General features: G+C 48.5%; 1 protein-coding gene across 6 annotated transcripts in view; it reads right to left on the bottom strand.

The window, feature by feature from the left end:
- Positions 1 to 1,517: 1,517 nt before the first annotated feature.
- LZTS3 (leucine zipper tumor suppressor family member 3) overlaps positions 1,518 to 16,998 on the bottom strand; it is a 77,326-nt gene continuing 61,845 nt past the window's right edge. For 4 of the 6 annotated variants that reach the window (XM_079990867.1, XM_079990864.1, XM_079990865.1 and 1 more), the window contains exons 2-5: positions 15,734 to 15,830; positions 12,467 to 12,955; positions 8,262 to 9,092; positions 1,518 to 2,598 (exon numbers count right to left, since the gene is read on the bottom strand). In XM_079990867.1, coding sequence (XP_079846993.1) covers positions 1,882 to 2,598; positions 8,262 to 9,092; positions 12,467 to 12,916 — 1,998 coding nt within the window. In that variant the 5' untranslated portion in view covers positions 12,917 to 12,955; positions 15,734 to 15,830 and the 3' untranslated portion in view covers positions 1,518 to 1,881. The remainder of the gene's footprint in view (positions 2,599 to 8,261; positions 9,093 to 12,466; positions 12,956 to 15,733; positions 15,831 to 16,998) is intronic. The other 2 variants (XM_079990869.1, XM_079990868.1) reach the window with 1 other exon arrangement.

The following is a 16,998-nucleotide window of genomic DNA, read 5'->3' as shown; positions in this document are numbered from 1 at the left end:
GCTTAGTCATGCTGGCCACATGACCTGGAAGCTGTACGCCGGCTCCCTCGGCCAATAAAGCGAGATGAGTGCCGCAACCTGAGTCGGCCACGACTGGACCTAATGGTCAGGGGTCCCTTTACCTATCCAAAATGGTAGTCAATATAAAAAAATGTTATAAATGTTTTTGGGGGGCCGCGGTTTCACAAATCCAGGCCTACTGATGCCACCTCAGTTCACGGCTCTCTCATCGGGATATCTGGAGCACTGCCTTTGAGAGAGTTGTTTCGATTCAGTCCACGCTGCAGAGCATGGATTGTACATGCCAGGGAAAGTCTTGCCCTCTCCTATTGTATGTGCAGCCTCTCTCACAGCTTGTGTGTGTAGATGCCTGAGGGCATAACCTTGCAAGAATCAGATAACCTGCAAACTGCTCCCATCCGCAGAATATGAACACCACCACAAACTAAGATGGAGTGTGAACCAGAAAGTAAATAAACACGCCTTGCTTCCAATTTATAATCGGCTTAGCCTGGGACCAAAGGTGGCACACATGAAGCCCGTAATTGAGAACTCAGAATTGGCTTTCATAGGGGGCGACAGACAGCAACACTACGAATTCGTATCACTTTTATACTGGTCATGGCTCCTCTAAAAGGATCCTGGGAATTCTAGGTGATGAGAATTGCAAGCGATCTGCACCCCCTGCTCCTCTCAGAACAACAGTATCCAGAGTTATCTGGGGAGCAGAAATTATGATTTATGTCTGGTTGTGACACAGAAATGTGCCAAATGTTCTGGACCGTAGCTGCCATCACCCCCTGACTCTCGGCCATGTTGACTGAGGCTGATGGCAGTTGGGAGTTTGATACCTGGAAGGCTTCCTCAGAAAATAGAGACGTTCTGCTGATGTGGAAGAGAACGTCCCTTTTCCCCTGAGGAACGTCGGAGGGATTCCGCCCTGGGTTATGGCGAAGATGAGGCAAGCCTGAGTGTGGCATGAACTTCTACTAGCCAATATGGCTAAAAAATGCCCTGGGAAAAGAAGGTGGGCCAGAAGATGATTAAGAGAGGTGCTGCAGTAATGGCAGACACAGAAAACTCTGTGGTGTCTTTGTCAATAGGGCTAAGGGAAAATAAAACAAAAACCCACGCCAGGCACGCCAACTCCTAGGGGCAGAGGGCTCTTCAGCCCGCCTCAATATTTGCTGGCAGGGGACCGGAGCCCCTTGATGTTGAGGGGGCAGAGAAGGCCGAGTGCAGCGTGGCTCAATGGCTGGCTCCTCCTGAGTGTGAGAGAGGAGGCCGCACCAGGCCACCCAGTCGGCCTCTTCCCGACAATGCACGTCGCACACATGTGATGTCATACACATGATGCGCATGCCACGTCACGTCAAGAGGAAGCTGAGCGGGGAGCCCAGTGCGGCGCAGCTCCCTCTGTTGCACTCAGGAGGAGCCAGCCATTGAACCGCACCACACCGGGCTCCCCACTCCGCTTCCTCCCACCAATGTGCGATGACATCACATGCAAGTGACACACATGCGACGCGTGTCCTAAGCATGACATCACACAATGCAACACACTCTGGGCCCCCCAATCTTGGGTGCAAGACTGCGGCCCTGACCCCTCCCCGCATACACACTCAATCCACCCCACAATACTCCTGATGTCAGCCCATCCCTAGAAACACAGAAAAAAACACCTGTCTCTATTTTTCCTTTATCACCTGCAAAGCATCAGAGCATTGTGGGAGATGCCCAGGGCAGACGAACTTACACTGCTGGTTATATAGCATATTAATTCTCCTCGGGAAGATCACCGGCTGAAGTACATGCACAGTAATTTGGGGAGGTGGGGTTGGGGGGGGGGACAACGTACTTTGAACGCCTCAAGTCCTTTCCTCAGATCTCTGTGGACTCTATCCTCTCCAGCCTGGAAGGAGTCCATGTTTTCTTCTCGTCGGTGTGTGGCGGGCTGGTGACCTTGCTTGTCATTTCGCTGACTTTGTGCTCGAGGATTTGGTTCTTCTGGTACATCTCGACGTAATTCAGCTGCAGCTGCTTCTGGTACTTAATGACCTTCTCCTTCTCCTCCTGCCAGGTGCGCCGCTCCTCCTCAAAGTCCAGAACCTGCTGCTCCCGCTGCTGCCTCTCGGCCTTCAGCTCCGCCTGCAGCCGCTCCACCTCCTTCTTCAGCGCGTTGAAGTTCTCCTCGCTCTGCCGCTTCATCTTGGCCTCGTCGCTCTCGCAAGCCAAAGGGTCCCTCGCCAGCTTCTCCGCGAGCTCGGCACCAAAGTGGCCATGGGCACCGCCTAGGCTGGTGAGGGTTTGCTTCAGGTTGGAGACTTCCAGCTCACACTGGTCAAGTTTCTCCCTCAACATCTGCACCTCGCCCATCTTCCGCTGCAGTTCGCCCTCGGAGATCTCCAGGCTGACGCTCTTGGTGCTGTAGGAGTCTTTCAAGGTCAGGATCTGCTCCTCCTTCTCCCTGAGGAAGCTCTTGCCTTCCTTCAGCTGGGTCCGCAACCCGACGATCTCGTTGAGCTTCTGGGAGACGTCGGACTGGGAGTCCTTCAGCTGCTGCTTCAGCAGAGAGATCTCACCAGCCTTTTGGCACACCTGGAAGAGAGGCCTTGTCATGAGACAACTCAAACAGCGTTTGCTCTAGCGCATGCTATGCTTCAAGCAATATCATACCACTCTGAACAGTCATGGCTCCCCCCAAAGGATTCTGGGAGCTGTCATTTGTTAAGAGTGCTAGAAATTGTTAGAAGACCCCCTATTCCCCTTCAGAGCTACAGTTGACAGAGTTTCCTGGGAAGAAGGATTGATTGTTAAAACACTCCGGGAATTGTAGCTCTGGGAAGGGAATAGGGAACAGCACCCCCAACAAACTACAGTTCCCAGGATTCTCTGGGGGAAGCCATTGATTTGTGAAAGTGGTATAGCACTGCTTTAAATGTTAAGGCCTACTTTAAGCTGCTGCACCAGCCCCACAGAATGAAAAGCACAAGGCGCCACAGCACTCCTGCCGAATGTACTTTACCCAGCCCCTCCACACGCAGAAATGCCATTAGAGACGGACACATCTATCAGTCTTGGGATTGCTCAGTTTCTCATTTTTTCCACTGGTAACTTCCGTTTTCCACATTTTCATTTCAGCTAGTGACCTATTTATTTTTAAGTCCTCGTGAAAATTCATCAGCTCCCTAATGCAGATTTCTTCTAAGGTATGCCATTTTCACTAATACGCACATTTCTGCAAAGCAGTTTGCATAACATGTTTTATGCTAGTTTACTTGCCCATTCAGACAAATTCAGACAAATGCACATTTCATATGAGAGCTTTTTTTTTTTTTTAAAGTACATTGTTTTGGAAAATGCAGACAAGGTTGGTTCACCTTTAAATCTGAACTAAATCAAATTCCCTCCCCCGTCCCTTTGCTAAATGCTAACCACACCTATTGCTGCAGAAACCAACAACTCTCACCTCCCAGGCCTGGTTAAACATTCTGCTCTCTTTGTGTTGGAGCTTTGAATTCTCATCTAGTAACAGCTACTACAGGCAGTCAGGCTGGAGGAGCTCACAGAACTCTCAGGGAAAAGAAGGGGAGGAGACCTTTCTTTGCTCTAAGGGTGTCAGGATAAATGATGTATAGCAATTTTAAGGGCTGCACCTGTTTTTGCCAAGGATGAAGCTGCTCGCCCTGCTCTCTGGGTGTGCAGGGCAAGGCAAGCCCGTCCCGGGAGTATTCTGCACCCGTCTACCTGTAGTGGCTGTTGGTAGACAAAAGTGGTTGCCTTCCTCCAGCCTTCCAACACAAACCAATAGTTGTTCAAATAGAGGCATCCTCATTAGGATGGGAAGATTATGAGCCAGCTGAGAGACAGAACGGCTGAGAGTTTGCAGCAGAAAATTTAGCTTGAACCTCTATGCATGATCCCCAGGGCGATAAACAAGGACTGTTCCAATAAGCAGAGAGGGGCTCCAATGCACACGCCCTCATTGTGAAAGTTATATGTGAAGTATATGGCCTAGGACCCTCATACCTACGGGACCGCCTCTCCTGGTATGTCCCATGGAGGACCTTACGGTCTTCAAAGAAAAACATCTTGGAGGTCCTGGGCCACAGGGAGGTTAGGCTGGCCTCCACCAGAGCCAGGGCCTTTTCAGTACTGGCCCCGATCTGGTGTAATGCTCTGTCACAAGAGACTAGGGCCCTGTGGGACTTGGCATCTTTCCGCAGGGCCTGCAAGACAGAGCTGTTCCACCAGGCCTTTGGCCAAGGCGCAGCCTGACCCCCTCCTTCTGTAAACCTCATAGAACTTTAAAGGGTTGCCTTTAATTTGATTCTGAACTGATTTTGGAATGAACTGATTTTAGAATGTATTTTAATTAATTGATTGTGATTTTATGTAAACTGTGTTGCTTTTACTGTTGTTAGCCACTCTGAGCCCAGCTTCGGCTGGGGAGGGCGGGATATAAATAAAAAAATATTATTATTATTATTATTATTATTATTAGCTAAGAGTCTCAAGTGACCTTGATTTCCACCAAAAATCCACTCTGCCACTCCTTCAAGCTTCCATTGGCTTCAAGAAGTGGAAGGACAGCATCAAGGTAGGATAAAATAGCACAGTGAAGGAATAATGAGAGAATGGGGAAACACAGCCTAAATGGCAAACTCCCGTCTATGTCTTGACAGCAAGGTAGCTTAATGGTACCCCTGCCGGAAATTCGTGGACTTACAGAAATGAAGAGTTGGGGCCCTAGCAGTAATCTAACCTCCTACAATGCAGAAACCACTGTGTCGCCAGAGTGGTGCATTGTTCTGCCCGGACACTGAGGTCCAGCACTGAGGGCCTTCTGATGGTTCCCTCGCTACGAGAAGCCAAGTTACAGGCAGAGGGTCTCCTTGGTAGTGGCACCCACCCTGTGGAACGCCCTCCCACCAGATGTCAACTATCTGACTTTTAGAAGTCACCTGAAAGCAGCCCTGTATTGGGAAATTTTTTAATGTTTGATGTTTTATTGTGTTTTTAATATTCTGTTGAGTGCCCAGAGTGGCTGTGGAAACCCAGCCAGATGGGCGGGGTATAAATAATAAATTATTATTATTAAAGTATCCCTGGCAGATGGCACATGCAGCTCACCTGTGCTCATGCCATCAAAGAGAAGGATGTGTCTCTTGGCTGGTGATTGAGTTCCTGGTCATTGATACCACAACCTTGAGGACTCTTGATTTGCCATTGGCACCTCCTCAAGGTACCATACTAAGGCAATAGCTTTGACTGAAGCGACCGGAACAGCCTTCACCAGTTTGGTACCTTCCAGAGACCTTGAACTGGAACTCACATCAGCCCTGCCTTGCTGGCAGGCGCTCATGGGAGTTGTAATCCAAAACATTTGGAAGGCTCCAAGTTAGGGAAGGTTGCTCTTGAGACACCGGGGTTAACATTGGCCTACTTGTTACAGACTGGAGGCCTTTTTTGCAGAGGTGAGCACCTAAGTCTGAGCATTTTCAGATTTGAAAATAAGGGATCAGCAGCCTCGAAAATAAGGGATCAGCAGCCTCACGTGTCCCAGGGACAGTCTACGGGATATCTAACAATCCGGGATAGCAGTGGGAGACGGCGCTGGAATAAGGGAATTTCCCGCCAAAAAAGGGAAGGTTGACAGCTATGAGTCTGAGGAAGAACACTATTTCCAGTTAAGTTGGGCCAACATAAAAGGGTACAGTTAACACACTCTCTCTTAAGTGCTTTTCAGAGGGAGTCTTTTTTGGGGGGTCAGGCATGTTTGCTCAGACACACTTTGATGGTTTTAGAAGGCCCCTGGAGACTCACAAGCTCTTCCATTTCATTTCTCTCCAAAGGGCGTATGGAGCAACTAAGCCACAATTCGGTTGACGAAAGAGCATGGTTCATTGTGCTGGTTTCCTGCTAGTCCAAACAGGGCACAACTCAAAAGAGTCATTATAGACCAAGCCTAAGCTGCTTGATGGACGCGGGTGGCACTGTGGGTTAAACCACAGAGCCTAGGACTTGCCGATCAGAAGGTCGTGGTTCGAATCCCCACAATGGGGTGAGCGCCCATTGCTCGGTCCCTGCTCCTGCCCACCTAGCAGTTCGAAAGCGCATCAAAGTGCAAGTAGCTAAATAGGTACCGCTCTGGCAGGAAGGTAAACGGTGTTTCCGTGCGCTGCTCTGGTTCGCCAGAAGCGGCTTAGTCCTGCTGGCCACATGACCCAGAAGCTGTACGCCGGCTCCCTCAGCCAATAAAGCGAGATGAGTGGCGCAAACCCAGAGTCGGTCATGACTGGACCTAATGCTCAGGGATCCCTTTACCTTTTTAAGCTGCTTGATACTCCTCCCCACTGTCTCCTGAAACACAAAACCTGAGGGAATCTGCATTCTGTGATCACCCTGAGTTGATCTCAAACAGCAGCTTGCAGACTTTTTAACCAAGCCTGCTGTCTGCGGAGAGTCAATTCTGCAGGTTGCGTTTTGGTGGCGGCACAACAGCGTTTTTGTAAGAACCTTGTAATGTTAAGGCTTGCTTCCAGATGACCAGTTTAATGAGGCTGCACCCGGATTTGCTTGCAGGGAGATTAGAAACCATTGGCTATTTAACGTGCATTCATTCCAATTTGCTTGCAGGGAGGTTAGATGAGATTGCGTCAAAGCAAGTGCTATTATCTCACACTTTCCTGTGCATCGCCCCCCCCCCTTATTGCGAAAAGTCCAGTCTTTTGGGAAAACCAAGATTGTTGCACAAGACCTCCCAATCCACTATAATTTAACAACCTGAATTTACCAGTATGCAGTGGAATCCAACCCCAAAACACTGACAAAAGTCGAAGCACCCTGAGATTTGGGTGCCTGAGTTTAATTTGTTTCTTTAGATAATAAACCGCAGGATCGAAAGAAATTATCCAAGAGAATGTAGAAAACATAGCTAAAACCCATGAACCACTTAGAAAGAAATATGCATAGAATCATCATCAATATCACCACTATGAAAAGATAAAACCAGCAAGTCTTTACAACATATATAAGTAACTGTCCAGGGGCCTGGACAGACTTGCTGGAACAGAAATGTTTTCAGGAGGCATCTAAAACAATCCAGAAAGGCATCTACCTAACATCAAGGGGCAGGGAGTTCCACAGCACACATGAAGGAAAAGCTCCTTGCAAATGTGTAGCAGACATAATGTGGCACTTGTATGAATGCTAGTTTGGCAGAGTGAAATGATCTAACAGACACGAAAAGAGGCAAGTCAATTCCATAAGTAAATTGGTTGCCAACAGTTAGGGGCTTCATATACTAATACAGTGGTACTTTGGTACTCAAACAGCTTGGCTCCCAAACAAATCGGCTCCCGAACGCTCCAAACTTGGAAGTAAGTGTTCCAGTTTGCAAATGTTTTTCAGAAGCCGAATGTCTGACGTGGCTTCCAATTGAGTGCAGGAAGCTCCTGCAGCCAATCGGAAGCCGTGCCTTGGTTTTCAAATGATTTCGGGAGTCGAACGGACTCCTGGAACGGATTAAGTTTGAGAACCAAGGTACCACTGTTAGTAAAATATAAATGAATAAATATAAATGAAAGTAAAACCACCACCACCACCACCATCTTTGGCCCTCCAAATATCGCTGACGAGCAAATCCCATCGGAGTTGTAGCTCTGCAACATCTGAGGTTGCTCACACATAATGTGGGCCTTCAGGAAGCTTCTAGATTACACCCCCTCCTCAGACCAACATCCTGAAAGACCTACATTGGCTCCCAGTACGTTTCCAAGCACAATTCAACTTGTTGGTGTTGACCTTTAAAGCCCTAAACGGCCTTGGCCCAGTATACCTGAAGGAACGTCTCCACCTCCATCATTCTGCCCAGACACTGAGGTCCAGTGTTGAGGGCCTTCTGGCGGTTCCCTCACTGGGAGAAGCAAACCTACAGGAAACCAGGCAGAGGGCCTTCTCGGTGGTGATGTCCACTGTGTGGAACGCCCTCCCATCAGATGTCAAAGAGATAAACAACTACCTAACATTTAGAAGACATCTGAAGGTAGCCCTGTTCAGGGAAGTTTTTAATGTGTGACATTTTGATGTATTTTTAATCTTAGTTGGAAGCCGCCCAGAGTGGCTGGGGAAACCCAGCCAGATGGGCAGAGTACAAATAAATTATTATTATTATTATTATTATTATTATTATTATTATTATTATTATCTTGAAGCCCCCCAAGTTGGCTGTCTGTGACACGGACCACACTGCCTCTCACCTCCCACTTGGTCTCCTCGATCTTGGGAAGGAACTCGGCCTGCTCCTTCTTGAAAGCCACAAACTTCTTCTCCAGCTCTTCCCGCTGCTGGAGGAGCTGCCCCACATCGTCCTGGAGCTTCTTCTTCTCCTGCTGGAGCTTGAAGATCTGCAGCTGCAGAGCCTGCTGTGCCCTCTGGGCCTTCTTGGACACCTGCTGCAGCTTGTTGGCGTAATTCTGCCGCAGGTCCTCCATCTCCCGCTCCCAGATCTTCTGCTTCTCCTCAAAGACCTGGTAGATGGCCGCCTCACTCTTGTCGAGGTTCCTCCTCATCTGAAGGACCTCCTGCTCCTTCTCCCAGAGCCGGTCCTCCAAGTCCTGGATGATGTCGTCCGTCGAGGGTGAGTGGAAGGGCATCGTCTCGTTGAGGTGGTTGAGCCGGCTGAACGAAGACGTGCTCTTGCTGGAAGACCGGCCGCTGTCTGAGGTAGATATCCCATTGTAGCCCACAATGTTCTTGTCCACGTAGGTAGTCCCGATGCGGTTTATGTGGCTGGTTGAGGCGCTCATAGGGCCGATGTGCTGGCTATAGCCTGTGCCGTAGGTGGGCAGGCTGGTCAAAGAGTTCCGCCCGGAATCGGAGAGGCCGCCCGCCTGGTTGGTAGTCCTGTTATGGCTGGCCTTCTCCATCCCACTTTTGACCGTGGAAGGGCTATTGCTGTTGGTGTGGTTCAAGGTCTTCCGGGTCTCCGAGATGCCGTTGTTCTGCGGCGGGCACAGGTTCTGCATGGAATGGAAGTTTTTAGGGACTACGGGCTTAAAGGCTGAAGGTCTAACTAAGGGCTCGTTGCTCTGCAAGAAGGAGGGAAAGAAAAAAAACAGGACAGCAAATTAAACACATGGATTGACACAGCCTGGATAGCTCGGTTGGCTAGGGCATTGGTTTCCTTTTTTAAAAGAATTATTTCTTTTGTTTTTCAAATTGAAATTCCACAGAGATATATCAAACATAAATCATAAAAACAAGATTCCAAGGAATCTCCTGGACTTCCATCCTCCCCTTAGTGCAGCGGTTCTTAACCTGTGGGTCCCCAGATGTTGGACTACAACTCCCATCATCCCTGAGCTCTGGCCTTGCTAGCTAGGGCTGATGGGAGTTGTAGTTCAACAACATCTGGGGACCCACAGGTTGAGAAAGGCTGCCTTAGTGGGTCCTATTATTTATCATTTCCTCCTTTTATGATAATCCAAATCATTTACCTCTTCCAATATGTCCAGAATTCAACCTTAAACTACAAGTGATATTCCAATCCTGAGCATTGGTTTTCAACCGGTGTACCATAGCACCCTCGGGTGACTTGAGGAAAGTTCAGGGGAGCCTGGGGGGGGGGGGTAGCACATCCTTTCATTAACTTGCAGCCCATAATTTCCTGCGTTATCTCTATTTCTCTCTGAGGAACCGGCAGCTTTAACTTGCAGCCCAAAATAAAGCTATGGCAAAAAAGTGGGGGAACACTTTTGCACGATTGTTTCTCTTCTTAAAATCTCTCCCAATAACAAAAATCCTCCCCAGCTTCAGTAACTAACAGTTCCTTGGTTTAATACAGAGATCTTGAGAAATGCAAGGAAACGACAAAGTACCAGGTAACTTGATGGTGTGTGTGCTCTATAAGGAGGGATATAAATATAACCCTGAAAGTGAGGAGTGTCTTCTGCGTTTCCTTCTCCTTCTACCCCTAACATCCCTCCCCTCCTTCTTCTCCATATCTCCCCCCAAGCAACCGCCCTCCTCCTTGACAGTCACCCAGCTTTATGGGGACCGGGAGAATGAGGCAGGAAAGGACCATGTCCGCATGTGATTCCTGCGCTATTTGTGTTTCTCATATTTCTTCTCCAGCGCTGAGGGCCTTCTGGCGGTTCCCTCAATGCAAGAAGTGAAACTACAGGGAACCAGGCAGAGGGCCTTCTCGGTAGTGGCACCCGCCCTGTGGAACGCCCTTCCATCAGACGTAAAACAGATAAACAACTATATGATTTTTAGAAGACATCTGACATCCCTGTTTTTAATGCTTGATGTTTTGTGGATTTTTTAAATATATTTTTTATTCTGCTGGAAGCTGCTGAGAGTGGCTCAGATGAGTGGGGTATAAAAAATAAAATTATTGTTATTACTACATAAAAACTTTTTTTTTAAACCCCCAACCCAAAGATGTGTACAAATCAGACACAGGTTTTAACAGATTCTGCCACGCCAGAAGAGGCCGCAAATACGTAAAACACCTTCACATTAAGGGCAAAAAGGCTGGGTAGAAAGGGTGCACTTTCCCAAAGTCAGTCCAACAGGTGCAGCTCTGACGCCGGAAGACCTGGGAAATGAGAAACCTGCTTCTAGCTCATCAGACCTGCAAATGACACCAAGTTGGGAGGGGTAACTAATGCCACAGAAGACAGAATTGAGATTCAATATGACGGCAAGAGATTGGAGAACTGGGCCCGAAGTAACAGAATGAATTTCAATAGGGACAAATGTCAGGTTCTGCACTTAAGCAAGGAGAACTACATGCAGAAATATAAGATGGGGAACAACTGGCTTACTAGTAGTACATGTGAAAAGGATCTAGGGGATCTTAGTGGACCACAAGCTGAACATGAGTCCACAGTGTGATGCAACAAAAAAAGCTCATGCTATTCTAGGCTGCATCAACATAAGTCTAGTATCTTGGTCAAGGGAAGTTATAGTATCACTCTATTCTGCCTTGGTCAGATCACACCTGGAGTCCAGTGACCAGTTCTGGGCACCACAGTTTAATAATGTTGACAGGCTAGAAGGCAGGCATAGGCAAACTCGGCCCTCCAGATGTTTTGGGACTACAACTCCCATCATCCCTAGCTAACAGAACCAGTGGTCAGGGATGATGTGAGTTGTAGTCCCAAAATATTTGGAGGGCCGAGTTTGCCTATGCCTGGTTTAGGGCAACCAAGATGGTTGAGGGTCTGGAATTTCTCCACCAATTGTTTGACTTGGCAGCTTCCTATGTTCCTAGGACATCAGGTCTCAAATTCCAACCCCCGGCCATGCCCCAACTGAAAACTGTGGGGGGGTCTTGGCAGACCACTTAATGAGGATGATGGTGATTTATTAAATTTGTTCGTGTCACTGAAGGAGCGTCTCCACCCCCTTTGTCCTGCCCGGACACTGAGGTCCAGTGCTGAGGGCCTTCTGGTGGTTCCCTCACTGCGAGAAGCCAAGTTACAGGGAACCAGGCAGAGGGCCTTCTCGGTGGTGGCGCCCGCCCTCTGGAACGCCCTCCCACCAGATGTCAAAGAGAAAAACAACTACCAGACGTTTACAAGACATCTGAAGGCAGCCCTGTTTAGGGAAGCTTTTAATATTTAACAGACCACTGTATTTTAATAGTCTGTTGGAAGCCGCCCAGAGTGGCTGGGGAAACCCAGCCAAATGGGCAGGGTATAAATAATAAATTATCATCATCATCATCATCATCATCTTGCCCAAGGCAACTCCAAGTGACTTATAACCAAACAACCAAGCACTGCCTGTTGTACATGCAAAGAGCTAGATGTTTTGTTAATTTTAACCGTGTTTTAAAAAATGCTTCCTTCAAACTGCAATACAGTGGTGCCCCGCAAGACGAATGCCTCGCAAGACGGTAAACCCGCTAGATGAAAGGGTTTTCCGTTTTGGAGGTGCTTCGCAAAACGAATTTCCTATGGGCTTGCTTCGCAAGACGAAAATGTCTTGCGAGATCCTGCAGGTTTCCCCCCCCCCCCTTCTAAGCCGCTAAGCCGCTTATCAGCTGATCCGCTAAGCTGCTAAGCCGCTTAACAGCTGATCCGCTAAGCCGCTTATCAGCTGATCCGCTAAGCCGCTTAACAGCTGATCCGCTAAGCCGCTTATCAGCTGATCCGCTAAGCCGCTAATAGCGCTAATCCGCTAAGCCGCTAATGGGCTTGCTTTGCAAGACGAAAAAACCGCAAGACGAACAGACTCGCGGAACGGATTCTTTTCGTCTTGCGAGGCACCACTGTACAATGAAATGCAGTCTGGAAGAAATAAAGGAAGCAATGAAAATACAATTGAGAATGAATGCAGACATTTAATGCGGTCATTCGACAGACCACCGGGATGAAGGCCATGGACCAGTGTGGCTGTTCACAGACCACGGTCTGGGTACCCCTCTTCTAGGATACAAACTGAGTCTCACCTGATCTAGTTTACCAGAGACTGGCAATATCTTTGGTGGGTTACTGGGTTCTCTGTACTGGGGAGGAGGTGGGATGTTCTTCTCGTTGTTGGCTGCGACGTTCCCACAGAGGTCCGCTTTCCCTTTCTCGCTCTTGCGCAGGTCCCCGTTGATGAAGATGGAGTGGGAGATCTTCTCCATCTTGTAGGTCTTCTCCTCCCCGGAGTAGCGGTTCGAGATCTCCCGCGTGGAGTAGCTGTTCCGGGACCCATCGACCTGGCGGCCGCCGCTCTGTGTCCTGGTACCCACGCTCTTCATGGCGAACTCTTGCTCGCCGGCGACGCCGCTGCCGACGCTTCCCATCGTGCCCTGGGAGGCGGGTTCGGTGAGCCTGGGGTCGAAAGGGTGGAAGGCTTCCTTGTTGTGGTAGCTGGCGTCACTAAGGACGGAGAGGGTCTCTAATTTGGCCATGGCAAGGTATGGTAGTGGAGGCACAAGACGTCAGTGGCACTGGGAGAGAGAAAGGGGGAAAGAACAGGACGTCACAAAAAGAGGTTGCTTGGAGCAGCCGTGAGCACAAGAGAAGCCCAGCTGTGGAGGCACAAGGGGAATAAATGTGGGAAGACCTCACCAAAGGCCCATCTAGCCAGTCTAGCATCCTGTATTCAAAGTAGCCAAAGAGATGGCCACAACACGAAGCATCCAAGCAGGATCTGTGTGCAAATTTGTGGTGATCTTTAAAGCCCTAAACAACCTTGGTCCAGTATACCTGAAGGAGCGTCTCCACCTCCATCGTTCAGCGCCGAGGGCCTTCTGGCGGTTCCCTCCCTGCGAGAAGCCAAGTTACAGGGAACCAGGCAGAGGGCCTTCTCGGTAGTGGCACCCGCCCTGTGGAACGCCCTCCCACCAGATGTCAAAGAGAACAACCACCACCAGACTTTTAGAAGACATCTGAAGGCAGCCCTGTTTAGGGAAGCTTCTCATGTTTGATGCATTAATGTATTTTAATATTTTGTTGGAAGCCGCCCAGCAGCTGGGATTCAGAGGGCGTATTGTCTCTGACCCTGGGGGACAGAACACGGTCATCGTGGCTCACAGCCACAGATGTCCTCCATGGTTTCCCCGCCTCCCCCTTTAAAGCCATCCAAGTTGGTAGCCATCACTACGTCCTGCGGGAGCCAATTCAACCCAACGGCATGCTATCGGTGGCTACTAGCCACAATGGCTTGTCTCCATCTCCACCGGGGGAGGCAGTAAACTTTGGAATCCCAAACTGCAGATTGAGAGAGGGCTGTGGGCACTCAGGTCGTGCTTGCAAGCTTTTCTTTCTGGTTGGCCACTGTGGGGAAAAGGATGCTGAGAGCTAGATGGGCCATGGGCCTGATCCTGCAGGGCTCTACTTGCATCCTTACGATTCTTGTTTCTGGGCCAGGGTAAGGGCCAGGGGCTGGCGCATCGCAAATCCTGCTCACCTCTTTTGCAGCGTTTCTGAGCTGCCGAACATTAAAAAAATATATAAGCGGTACGAAACAAAACGCAGCGAAAAATGGAAGAATGGTATAAAAACAGTACACATCAAAACAGCAGGGGTGTAAAATTCCAGACTTTATTGGTCAGAGAAAGGAGGGTGTTCCAGACTACAGTCTCCCTGACTCCTTGCAAAGGGGGCATCAGCGAAGGGGCAGTTTGGATGGGCAGCAAGCTAGCAAAGCGCGGCAACCCTCACACCGAGACGGCAGGGAGTAGCACAACAGCAAACCGGACGTAATTACGACTGCTGCACGTACAGCAAAACCACAGCTACCAACGCCTCCATGCTCCCTTTCCAACCCACACACATGCACGCACACACACACACACACCAGTAGCATCCTGCAGCAAGGATGTTAAGTGCACTGGCGTTCGGAAAACCACAACAGCTACACACAAACACACAGAGAGAGCCACAAAACAACACGTCTAGTCCCCAGTGCCGTGAGAAAAGTGCTGTTGGATCAGGCCAATCTCCTGCTGTTTTTGGACTACAACTTCCATCTTCCCTGACCACTAAGCTAGGGAAGATGGGAGTTGTAGTCCCAAAATAGCTGGAGACCCAAGTTTGGGAAACGCTGGACGAGAAGACCCTCGGGGTCCCTTCAAACTCGCCGATTCTATGATCCTATGAATGCCATTCCAGTATCAGCTGCTAAATGTCAGGGAGGCTGGTAGTTAATTGCATCATAATCTAAGGAGAGCCTTGGCTGCTGGATGAGGCCATAGACTCATCTGGTCTCTTATCCCCTGCTCACAGTAGCTAATCAGGTGCCTACAAGCAGGTGATGAAACTGGAGGAGCGAGAGGAGAGACATGTTTCACCAAACAGGTCGAGATCCACAAATGTGATAGCCTGCAGCTCCTCCCTGCTGCCATTTGAAAACTGGGGAAGTTGAAGGTTTAACTGTATAGCTGTATTGATATGCAGGGGGCAGGGAGACAATGTGTGTTTGTGTTTATGGGTGTGTGTGTGTGTGTAAGACATTTCTTCAAGGTAGCATGCAGTCACAGGTTCCATGTGACCAACTCAGGCACCTTTCCATACCAGGGCATGTCATTTTAGGGGGTGAAACTTAATTTTTGCCAATTTCTTCAATGGGATGTGTGTCTCTAAATCTGCTGTTATTTTTGTGACTGGACAACATTTAGCTCGGCAAGTCTGCGCTTCGTGAAGAAGCACATATACTGCTTTAGGAAAGCCAAAGACTTTCACCTTCTGAAAGCACGTAATGCTAAATAAGTAGCAGCAACAACAATAAATGCCTGCAAGTACTTGGCAATCATTTTTAATGATTTCTATGCAATTTTATGCACACTTTACTTACCAAACAAAACTAAATTGTATTAATTTAAGTGAAATATCTTTCAAATTTCCAAGCCAGGTTAATTTCTTTCCTTTTCTTTTTAGCATCCCTAGTTTTTGGAATTTGAAAGTTGAAAAATTTGAAAGTTGAAGCCATCCTCTTTCACTAAGTTGTGGCACATTCAAAAGAACCAATGGCCACAGCGGAACGACAAGTCTCTTCACCTAGCAGGGAGAGATTGCTATGCCATGCAAACTCACTCACCAACCACGGAGGGTGCAGATTCTGACCAGGGAAATGTCAATCAGCAAAAGGGATGAATTGGGTTGACTGCGGGGGCGGTGAGGAAGCAAAGGAATTAGCTTAGGATGCAGTGCTCTCGTGGGTTGGCCTCGAGGTCATCGTGTCCTTATCCCTCCCTTGCACAAGACAGAACAGTGATTTTATTTACTTGAATGAGCCGGCTCAGGTCTAAATCTCCGGCTGCGACACAGCACCTCCTAGGTTCCCAAACGATCCCCGCTCATTCACAGGCCTGGTTATAGATGCTAAAAAATTGGAATGGAAGAAGATAAAACAGATTAAAACAAGGCCCGGAAAGTCTTGAAAACAATACAATTTTCATTCTGCCCCTCTTACCCTGACATGTGTTCGCAAGAAGCGCCTCTGGAGAAACAGGAATCACAAAAGCCACCTCAGATGTTGTATACGAGCAAAAAAAATGGCTTTTGCCCAGGTAACCCTTCACCACCTGAACACAGGATGTGTCTGTTCCCTTCCACACTCATAAATGACTGAAACAAAATTAAAAAATTCCTTCCAGTAGCACCTTAGAGACCAACTAAGTATGTTCTGGGTATGAGCTTTCGTGTGCATGCACACTTCTTCAGATACACTGAAACAGAAGTCCCCAAACCCTTATATATAGTGAGAGGGTGGGGAGGGGTATTACTCAGAAGGGTGGTGGGAATGGGTGATTGGCTGATAGGTGTGGTAGACCTGTTAACGATTGCAATTTGTCTTACAGGAAAAAGCAAGGGATGAGATGGCCAAAAATAGCTTTATCGTGTATAATGAGGTAAGAATCCAATGTCTCTATTCAAACCAGGTCTCTCCATGGTTTTAAGTTTGGTAATAAGTTGCAATTCAGCAACTTCTCTTTCCAGCCTATTTCTGAAATTATTTTGCAACAAGACAGTGACTTTGAGATCTTGTATAGAATGTCCTGGGAGACTGAAGTGTTCTACTGGTTTCTCTGTCTTGCGATTCCTGATGTCAGATGTCACTGAAGTCCGTAATTCATTGGCTTCGAATACAAATCTCACTTATTCATAATGCTACTTTCAATACAGTGGAACCTCGGATTGCAAACGTGATCCGTGCGGGAGGCACGTTCGCAACCTACACCATTCGCAACCCACAGTGTCGCGTCTGCACACACGCAGGTCGCAATTTGGTGCTTCTGCGCATGCACAAAGCGTGTTCTGGTACTTCCAGGTTTGGCACGGTGTGCAAGCCAAAATCGCGTAACCTGAAGCATCTAGGAGTCTTGGTTGACCACAAACTTGACATGAGCCAACAGTGTGACGCGGCAGCTAAAAAAGCCAATGCAATTCTGGGCTGCATCAATAGGAGTATAGCATCTAGATCAAGGGAAGTCATAGTGCCACTGTATTCTGCTCTGGTCAGACCTCACCTGGAGTACTGTGTCCAGTT

Source organism: Podarcis cretensis (genome assembly GCF_951804945.1).
Source record: "Podarcis cretensis genome assembly, chromosome: 9".
In the NCBI taxonomy this organism is placed as follows: domain Eukaryota; kingdom Metazoa; phylum Chordata; class Lepidosauria; order Squamata; family Lacertidae; genus Podarcis; species Podarcis cretensis.
This window is presented reverse-complemented; position numbering and strand designations above follow the sequence as displayed.